The sequence below is a fragment of the Pterocles gutturalis genome, unplaced genomic scaffold, assembly GCF_000699245.1.
Source record: "Pterocles gutturalis isolate BGI_N339 unplaced genomic scaffold, ASM69924v1 scaffold24456, whole genome shotgun sequence".
Classification (NCBI taxonomy): Eukaryota; Metazoa; Chordata; class Aves; order Pterocliformes; family Pteroclidae; genus Pterocles; species Pterocles gutturalis.
The window spans coordinates 1-10,620 of record NW_010103650.1 but is presented as its reverse complement, the minus strand read 5'-3'; the positions used below and the strand labels follow the sequence as shown (position 1 = coordinate 10,620).

At 51.6% G+C, this 10,620-nt stretch overlaps 1 protein-coding gene across 1 annotated transcript in view; it reads right to left on the bottom strand.

The window, feature by feature from the left end:
- Window positions 1-10,615, bottom strand: part of CPD (carboxypeptidase D) — a gene marked incomplete at its 5' end in the record, with an annotated part of 24,375 nt that extends 13,760 nt beyond the window's left edge. The window contains 3 exons of the mRNA XM_010086797.1: window positions 1-98; window positions 7,819-8,066; window positions 10,578-10,615. The exon at window positions 1-98 is cut by the window's left edge and continues 39 nt beyond it. Coding sequence (XP_010085099.1) covers window positions 1-98; window positions 7,819-8,066; window positions 10,578-10,615 — 384 coding nt within the window. The remainder of the gene's footprint in view (window positions 99-7,818; window positions 8,067-10,577) is intronic.
- Window positions 10,616-10,620: the final 5 nt, after the last annotated feature.

Here is a 10,620-nt window from a genome sequence, read left to right as displayed (position 1 = left end):
CTGCTGAAGCTCGGAGGTCGGTGGGTATTTGCAGCAGGACAGCTCCAACGTGATCTCAAAGCAGTTGGCCCACACATAGTTGTAATCCTGCATCCCACCTGGGAAAATGAGGCAGAGACATGTCCCAAGAGCAATGTACAGACATCTCTCCACAGGATGCAGAGATTTCCCCATCCTTCAGCCCCCCACGGCATCTCACCACGAGGCTGTCCTAGCTCCACAGGGTACAACCTAAGGAGAAAAGTCAGATCAGATCACAGCGAGAGCCTGTGCTGGCGAAGGCTGAGCTCTGTTTCTCCCAGTAACCGGCACACTGGGCCATCCAAGCCAGCCACAGACAGTTCAGAGATGACAGTCCCTTCGGTCACACTGCTCTGCCAGCTGAACTCAGCAATGCAGCACTTGGAAATTCATATGGGTTCATTTCACTGCAAAGACATTTCCAGACACTACAAATCCTGGATGCCAGGGCGGGCACAGCGGAGTTTGAACATTACTGCTGCTGAGTCCTTTGTTTCCCTTTAGATTCGTGAGGTTTTCCTGAAAGAGATGTTACTCTACCCAAAATGAGGTTCAGGTCTCTGATACAGAAGAACACACCAGACCACCAACCTGGGAGGTGGCAGCTCAAGTCTGCATGTCAAAACTTTCAAGGACCACACAGCTGTTCTCCCAAAAAAATCTTAGCAAAACTCGAGATGAGAGCGATGCTTCCCCTTCTCTAATTCCTCAGACTGCTCTTTTCCTCCAGCTCCTTATCTGAAGGTCTCCATTTACATGATATTTAGAGCAGCCCTAGCAGAAAGTCTGACAAGGTCTGACATGGTGACAGCACACAGCGAACTGCAGCAAAACACCTTCAGGAAAGTTTCCCCTTGACCTGAGAGGGCAGTGGTGCCTCCCTTGCCAGTGAGGATTCCTGTGACCCCCCAACAGCCAGGTCTCGCAAGAAGAGAACAGGACATAGACTTGTCCACCTGGGAAATTTGCTCTTTTCCCCGAGCCCTGCAGCCAAGCCACCACCCTCCACCCACATTTCTTCTTTAAGGCAGCAGTCTCAATTAATGTGAGGGTGTTGCAGCACCTGGGGACAGCTGGCTAGCTTAGGGTTAAACCAGCCAAACCCCATGAGCACCAGCAAACAGGAGCACACAGAACTGTTTCTGCCAATGTTAAGCTCCTCTTACTCTTGCCCTTCAGAGAAACCACAGGCAACGCTAGGAATCAAAAAGATCACCTTGTTCCAGCAAGTGTCCTGACCTCATTTGCTGAAGTTTACGTGCAACCCTCAGCAAGCAAACCTGTTCCTCGCATGGGAATGAATCATGTACCAGCAGGACCTGAGGTCCACAGCTATCAACACTCACCACCTGGAGCTCAGACCAGCACGCTGCTGAGGACTGCAAATGTTCATCCCTCTAAACATTCATGGGAGTCTTCAACAGCAAAAAAGGACATTCCAAAACCACCACAAGTCTGTGAAACAGGTTTCAGAGTCACCCTGACAAATCCCACCACATGACTGCAGCCAGATGTCATGGCCACGTGAGAGGATTGTTCCCACCACCACCAGCAGAACTGGCAGCTGTGTCGGTATGGAAAACACACCACGCTAACTTTTACGCATATAGATTATATCTTCTGGGTTACACAACCCCAGACAGTTACAATCCGGACAGACCAGTGTGCCACAGCCTTGGCCACCCCTGCCCAGGGGGCTCCATCCCAGCCCGCGCAGCAGTGCAGAGACCTCCTGCACCGACAGAGCCGCTCCCACCAGCGCCAGCCAGACACAGGCACCGGGTCTCTTTGGTTCGGTTGAGGAAGCCAGACTGGCTCTCAGAACCCCATCTGCCATGGAACAGCTCCACATTCACCCCACGGGAGGCAGGTGCAAACGTCAGGAGGAAGGAGAGCAGAGGACAGCCTGTGGCAGACGTCGTGGCACCAGCCCGCAGGACGGCAGCAGGCAGGTCTGTAGGAGAGGCACACGTTGTACTCCCACCACTGCTTTCCCAACAGAAGCGCTACACTAGTGCTATGCTGATAAACCTCGCTTGCTTTGCCTGAGCAGTTTCCTGATCATTCCCAAGCGAGGGACCCTCTGGGGTGCTGGCCAGCTGACCGGCCAGAACAGATCAATACCACGATGCAAACACACGACCTGGCCTTTGCAGAGGCTGCGCTAATGCGTGGCCAGGAAAAGCTGTCAGCAGCACTCTACCAAGCAGAGGGGTCTTACGATAAATGTGGTGGCTGTGAGCATTCACTGTCCCAGCAGGTCAGGGACCGCTGCTCCGAATCCAACAGCCCCGCCACGCTCGGGGAACGCAGAGCTGGACTGACCGCGCAAAGCAGGATGTAGAACAGACCCCTGGGAAGATGTGTGGGACGGTACGGCATCAAAGACATCCTGGTTCCTCTCAATTCTTCTGGGAGCCTGCTGCTAAGGGAATGCGCAGCTTTTATGGTGACAAATCAAATGTCACTTGCAGCCAGAAGGAGAGCGTTGCAGCTTGTGCACCGGCAGAGATCAAAACAGGAAAGAGACTTTTCTGTCCAGCGCAAGGGGCCAAAAAGGATTTGAGGACTTTAAAACTCTCCAACTCAGTTCAGGAGGTTAGAGGAACAAGGCTCGTGAATCTGATACACGCTCAGCTCTGTTCAGCTCCTGTTACCAGGCTCAGAAAAGTAACCCACCACGGGCTGCTCTCCTGCCAGTAAACACCACGCAGAGCGAAACGATTTGCCAGCCTACAACCATCTGTTCATAGCAGGACGCTAATGCATTTGAAAACATCCATACGTAAACCAGAGCCATTATGAAGCATATTTAGTGCTTCATCTGCCATTCAAGCAAATTTAGGACAGATGCTCACCCATAATAGAGCAGCAACGGACTAAATTAGAGCTTGCTACATCGATTTTGGTAAAACTGTCTCCCTGAGAAAGTAGCCCACTGCACGCTTGAAAATTTGGATTGTATCCGCTGCACATAATTGGCCTTCACATGGCCCCACTGCAGAGCAGGACAGTTATTTTTACAGCATATGGAATTACGTAGTTTTCCATATACCATCTGCACAGCCTCTCCTGGCTGCAGAGAAGATCTGGAGGTGGAAAGAGAGATCTGTACACAGCCTACTGTTAGCAGAGCTGGAAAAGCACACCCAAGGCAGAGGACACTCGGACTACAGTGCTTCTACTCTACCTGTCTGTAATATCTGGGATAACTTCCTGGATTTATTCCAGCATTTTTTAATCACAGGGTGTCTTTTAGCCCTCACTGCATAAAGCTTCAGCCTCCCCGTGAGGCATCACACCTATTCACCGGCGAGGAAAGCAAAGAGAAAGCGAGCAGCTTACAGTCCCAGCAGGTCAGTCCCTGGCTGGCAGCAGATCACAAAAACACTCGGCACAAACCTCTCCTCTGCTCCGTTCCCACTCCTTGAGCGTCAGGACTGCACTTCAGGCAAGGATCCCAGACCTCTTGCAGCACGAGCACTGCAGAGCTCATGCTGACCAGCGTGCCTCTGCTCCCTGCCAAGCTCCGCACTGGGCTGGCCAGCGGGAGAATGCAGCTCTCTAGAGTCAAGCCCTGGGACCCAGATACCATAAATGCACTGCGTGCCACGAGAAGCCTTCCAGGCCAGCCAGAAAGGACTCGATTTTCAAACTGCACTATGCAGAAACCTCTCTAATTCCAGCTCTCGCTGCAGCAGACATTAGGAGATAAGATACCCGCAGCTAAGTCAAAGCAGAGAAATGGTCCTGTCTGCCCTGCAGAGAGCACAGATGGCAGAAAGCAACCTAGAGACGGGCTCAAACAGGTGGCACACGTTGCTTCCTCTGTGGACAGAACCAACTGTCTCATAGCATGAGACCATGGTGCTCTTGCAGTGAGCACCAGCAGCAGCACCAAACAGGCAGACGAATGTTTTGGTCCATTAGTCTGCGATCGTTACAGCTCAGAGGAGGTGAGGTTTCAGCCTCCAGCTCCAGCAGCCGCCTCCCAGAGCCCGGAGCAGCGCAGCCCTGCAGCCTTCCCGGGGCTCTCGCAAAGAGGAGGGCAGAGCCTTCCCAAGGGCTGCACCAGCACAGCACCGCCCAGCAGCTCCTGTTAGATGGGAACTGTGACACATCAGACCCCCGAAGCACCAAGCCAATACTTTTCTCAAGAAGAAAGTAAAATTTGCAATAAGAATTTCATGAAAACACAATCACATAAGGGCAGCTAACTGTGCACATCCCAGAGAAAAACAGCTGAAATCTTCTGGACCAGAGCTCACACTGTGCAACTGCCTTCTGCCGTGCCCAGGAAACAGAGGCCACCACAGCCATGCCATGGGCTTGCTCTCAGCACTCACTGTAATCGCTCGGAGTCTGATGCCACTAAAAGCTGTTTGGAAGCTCTGTGTGGCTTGTAACCACAGTCAAAACAACCTGGTAAACACACGTGTAACCTAAATCCACTTTCAACCTAAGACGTGCCTTCCAACAGACACCAGAAACACCTCGAACACGTGGACACCAGAGAGGCAAACTAGCAAGAAAAATAACTTTTAGGAAGGGATTGCAGACAACGACGAGACCTTCCAGGGCTGCCCATAAAATAGTCTATGAAATGTTACGCTGAATTCAGTTTCTGAATTGGGGTCTTTATTTTATAAAGGCAAGCATGTCCTTCCCACAGATAAGACTTCAGCGGTTTCTTAACCGCTTTCCAAGCATCACCTGGACCATACACCAGCCCAGACCTGCACATATTTTCTTGATCTGAACCAGCCACTTGGCAGTTAAAACCTCCAGAGGTTAAAAAGGAAGGAAGAGTAAGAGCGTGTACAGTGGAGATAGCCTCCAAAACGCGTCCCAGTCACAGACGTGCTTATCTCTAGCAGCTGGAATGCAGAAGCCAAACTCAGCCGCCTGGCAGAGAGCCATCTTTCTCCGTGCACACTTGACCCCAGCAATTACTCCAACGGTTTGTCCTTGCCACCTCAGTTTGACACACGTAAGAGGTTGTTGCAAACTCAAATGAAAGTTAATGGAGCCTGGTACCAGCACAAACCTGAACTGTAACTCTGGGACAATGAATCCTGTGGCAGCTTGCTTTCCACCATGTTTGATTTCACATGATAAAACGTGGCAGGAAAATTTCCACCTGTTGAGACATCATGTTCTCATTTCTTTGTTTTTCCTGGCTTTAATTCACTGGAATCCTGCAGTTTCTCCTGGCACAACCTGATCCGCAGGACACAGGCACGTGCCCCGCACCGCTCGCTGAACCGTGTGCTCCGGTTATCTCCACAGCCCAGCCCAGGATGCTCCCGCAGGGTACTGGGATTTCCCCAGCCTCATTGCACCGCACATTTAAATTCTGCTATCACTGGGAAAGGCCTCCTGGTCCTTGGCACAGAGCTGAGCCAGTCAGATGACTCAACACAGCCACCGTGGAGGTTTTGCTGCTTCTGTCACACACGGCGTACAACGGACTCCCCTTTGCCCGCTCTTCACCACTGAAAACAAATGTTACCACCCAAAACCCCAGAGAGACACAGTAACGTCACACAACATCAAAGCACACGTGTCCTGGCCTCTGCAATCTCTGTTAGTTCACCCGCGCTCTTCCCCGGCTCTCAGCTCAGGGTTACACTTCACATGAACTCCTGAGCTGGGAGCGCTCCAAGGGCTGCCATCGCCCTCCACGTGTGCGTCCTTAACAGCAACGAGACGTAAATGACCCCGTAGGGGAGAAACCGCACAGTTCTGCCAACCTCAGCGATGCTCCACTCCCAGAGTCAGTGCCGGTGCACCCTCCCTGTAATCTCTGCCCAGGAATCGCCTACAGCCATCAACGCTGAGCCCCAGATTGCGGTTTGTCACAGCAAAAGGGTTTGTTTCCGCAGAGGCTGGAGGCCATTGGATGTAACACAAACCACAGCAATGGCAGCACAGCGCAAACGGGTTTTCGGTTCACACCGTGCCATTTCCTGCGAAAAGGAAGTAGGTGAAACCTCTGCTCTGCCTGCTGACGAGGCAAAGGCAGCCTGAAAGGGTCGCGAAACAGTGCCACAGCCACCAGCAAACCCTGCACGAGCCAGGCACCTCGCATCCTAGCAGGAGGATGAAGACATGAACGCTGCAGCAAGGGGGGCAGGGGAACCCAGGCCCAAAACTCTGACACCACCCTCCCTTCAGAGCACATCCATCCCACGGCAGAGCGCCTTAGAGCTGCAGCTAACAAACCTCCCCATCGAGATGTTTGCCGATAACGATGACTGCCAGCACAAGGCAGCACAGCTCATCCAGGATATCCTGTTCCCTCCTAAGCAAATTCACCCGGTTACACAAACCTTCCTCCCGCCGGACTGCTCACAGCAGCAGGGTGAACCTTGAGCGAGCAAACACCAGGGCTGGTGTGCTCAACAGGGTGGAGGGAAGGAGACAGCTGCTAGAAAAAAAGAGAAAATCGCATCTTATTTGACCAGTGAAATCCTGGGGAATGATTCAGCCACCGAGATCAAGACTTCCTCTTCCAGCACAGAGGTGATGTGTTCAGGCCCAGCAACAGATCCCTCTCCCTCCTTCCCAAGCAAGGTGGATACAGAGTTAAGGCAGGACTCCGTTCTGAAGCCCATGTTTTGGAAAGACATCGTCTTATTAGGATTTGTTAAGCCGTAAGCCCTGAAGGATAAACAACGCTCGACATCGCTGCTTGCTCAGCACTCCTGCCATCACCCCTCAGCCCCAGCGTGAGCGAAAGCAGAGCAGACGAGGCACAGCAAAGCAAAGCAACTTCTCTGGATCATTTATGCAAGGTTTTAGTTGTGTCCTCACCACAGAAGTTTCTGCACTGCCTGGCGAGGCCACGGTTGTACAACATCTGCTGAAGAGCCATGGCAATGGGGTAACTTCTTCTAATGACACAGACTCTTCCCGACAGCCCACTGAGCCTTTTCCACAAGAGCATCGCGCCCCATAAACTGTCTTTTAATCCCCTTTTTACAGAAAAATCAATGCACATGGAGCAGCTCACCTCCACACAAGCAGAGTGGTGGTACCAGAAGATAATTTGCTTATATTCAGATCACCTCCCAGTGCGGCTGCCTACCAGAGGGAACAGGAGCTCTCCTAGAAGCCCCAGCAGACCAAATTTCAGATCCCTTCTACATCCCACCACACTGGTGGGCAAGAACAGGCTGTGCTGGCTGTCACCCTCTGCTCAGGTCTAACAGCAGAGCAGCTCATAGGAAAGCTCCCTACCCCACTTCCAACAAGAGCGGCTAGGTTAGCTCAGACCACGCATTTAAGTCATTTTACATAGTTTCACAGCAGGCTATCCTATAATCATTTCCAAAATTACAAGTGTGGAGGTTAAAAAAAAAACTCACAAAATACTGGCACTGGTTTAATATCTTCAACAATAGTTTCCTCTTTCCTGTATCAAAATTTAGTAACCACCTGGAGACCTAATGACAGTTCATTTGGCAAATGAAGCCTCCCACACGCAGGATAACTCTCCAGCATCTAACAGGGTCAGGAAGAACCCTCCAGCTTGCTGTGATCTATTCCCTACCAACATCTCCCAAGCCGTGATTCATCAAGCACTTACTGGTGTGCCTGTGATGCCACTTCCCTTCATTTCAAGCTGCTAGAACACATTCAAAGCTAAAAATATCACTTCACCCACCGTCCTTCCCTCTGTGATAATCACCACTGGCTTAGATGTCATTTCTCAGTGGGAGCAAGAAACTATTTCTCTAAGATGCTCTGTTAGGTGAGCCAGCAGAGTCAGAGCGACTCGCCAGCACAGCTTACCTTCCACATCGTACCACTGGGCACCGTTCGTGATACCATCTTGGAAGGTTTCACCCTCCTCGCCAGGGCAATTGGGTTTGCCAGTTCTCATTATGGGGTGATGTGACGCGTAAGCTTTTGCCAAATATTTGAACACTTCGTCATCGGCTGATTTACTGTAGACTCCTGTGGGCTTATGCGTGGGAGAGTCATCGTAGGGATAGCTTGCAACCACTGAGCCACCGTGAAGATTGCCAGAGAGCAGAAACCTGGAGTTGGGAAGGAGGAAAAGAAGAAAAAAGAAACAGTCATACTGGAACAACTTCAACAGGAAGCCAGCTACAACTGCCCAACCAGTTATTCTGCTGCCTTCCCACCCAAACCGTGTTCTCAGGAGCCTCCAAACTCCATGTGGGATCAACAAGGCAAACCGTGCCCACTGGACGAGCTGCCCAGCAGTAACACTGCTTTGGAAGAGGAAGCTATCAGACCCTGCTCCAGCAGCCCTGCACAGGGAGAACACCTGTGCAGCTGCGGCTACACCAAGGTTACGTTAACAGATACGCACTCATCCGGCACCGAGCTGGCTACCGTTGGACAAAAAGTCTCACTGTCCTGGGAGACACATCCCACCGTGTTCATGGCAGCCTCCAACACAGCCAGCAGGATGGTCAGAGGGTCCGAACAGCAGCCAAGTGGGAGCACAGTGGGGAAGTCAGGATATTTTTGCCATAAACCAACTCTCAGGACTGGTTTATTCACTCCCCATTGGCATTACTGGAGATGAAACAAGTTTCTTGCTTCAGCCTAAGACAGAATCCTGAACCTCCGTGACAGACCAGCAGTGCCCTGTGCACAAAGCCACGTACACGGCTCTTTGTCAAGCTTTGAGCAATGCCCGGTTTGTACAACAGAACTGACTTGAATAAATAAAATCTGGATGTGTGACAGAGCTGTTAAAATCCCAAGTCAGAAAATAAAAGCATAGCATGCCCTATATCGCACTTTAATTTGATCACAGCAGCACAAGCATTTCAGTGAAACCCAAAGGTGGTTGTCACTGCTCTTCCTCTTTCCACCAAATACAGCACTGAGGGAAAATGAGCTCTCCTTCTCAAATGGGATTTAGTTTCTGAGCACAGATAATGTGACCAATACCTTTGCCTTCCTTAAAATAGTGCACATGAATTGCGTTACGCTCGTTATCTCTTTTTAATCAACCAGTTCTATTTGCCCATTCACTTTTCTATCAGTGGTTACATTAGTCCAACAATTGCACGAGATTAACTGGTGCTGCCAGGCAGAGGGATGGGCAAAGCACCGCGTTCTTCCTGTTTTACCCTGGCTTACACGCAAATCCCCCCTCAAACACTTGCAAAAAAATAAAAAAAGCCCAGGGTATTTTCAAAATTATATTAAGCACATACATGAGTTTCCGTAGTAACTGATTTTGAGTTGAACCAAGTCTGGAAGGATTTCAGTGCAAACTGCTGCATCAGAGGTGTCCCAAAGGATCCTTGGGACAAGCAACTACTGGTGCAGTTCATGAAACCCCTCTAGAGCAATAATTCCCATGGGCGCTGCCACCCGTCAAGTTTTAATAAAGACAGCTTGTCCAAGAAAATTTTGTTCCCTAAAACTGAGCAAACATGATACGATGCTGAATGTTGCGTGTGTTGGTTGGATCCAACCAAGAGCCCTACAGCGCACCGCAGCCATCAGCCATCCCCTCTGTTTCTCACTCTATCCCCATTTTGGGCAGAAGGTCACGGTTTGTTTCAGTCCGTTGCTCGTATCTGATCCGACTTTGCATTCTGGCTTTCTCTGCACAGCTTCACACGGTTGTTTGCACTGACCTTAGTGGTTTGGATCTTCCACTATTCTCTAAAGAACAACACCCAGCAAATGAAGAGACAGTGCCCAGCCTGCCTGCTGCTGCACTTTCCGGGGTTGCCCGGGGCCCCAAACCAGAGCTGGGCTTTACAAGCACCGTCTCCCTCCAGGGCTGCCCCGCTCCAGGCACAGCAGCGTCCCACCATTCACCCCCGAGGAAGGTGAGAGCCAAATGGGACAGCACAGGCGCACAGGGCTCCATCCTGCACGCTTCGACAGGAGCGCTGACGGGAAGAGGGTCGCAGGAGCAGGGTCTGTATTTGGAAATGCTGCTGCACGGAGCGTTATTGCTAAATCCAGGGAATTTTCCATGAAAAACGGAGATGAGGGGAAGCCTCAACACAACTCCCTGTTAACATGTTTGTACACAGACCAGTTACACACTTAACCCCAAATATTTGAAGCATCCCACAGCTCATGGTGAAAGCATTAATGATCCCAAGCAAGACCCACAGCCAGGCTCAAGATGAAGCAGATGAGGAGAAGTTTCCAGTTGTGGGCTCCTGGAGAAGGGAGACGCGCAGACGGCCACCGAGACCCGGGGTGCCCAGGCGCATGCACGGCACAGGCTGTGCCCAGTGGGGCCCCTTGGCAGGTGCAAGCAAACCGTGGCCACCAAACCGCTTTCCTGCACAGGCTGGCCAGCACCAGGGTCAGCCTGGTCACTGGATGCAGGACTGTCCCCAGTTGTGACAGGCCAATGCAGCTGGGGAGAAACTGGTGGGAAATGGCATTTTTTCCCCCCAGGCCCTACTAGGAAGACCAGGGAAAGGCTGAAAGCGAGCTGAAGCCCCCAGGGAGCAGAGCTGAGGGTCTCCCTTTCCCCGGAGCTGGGTGCTGGGATGACCCGGGGCCGGGGACAGGGTGTCGATCTGGGCCACACTCACTTGTTGCGGCTCATCCAGGCGATGAGGGCTCGCACCTCGGGCA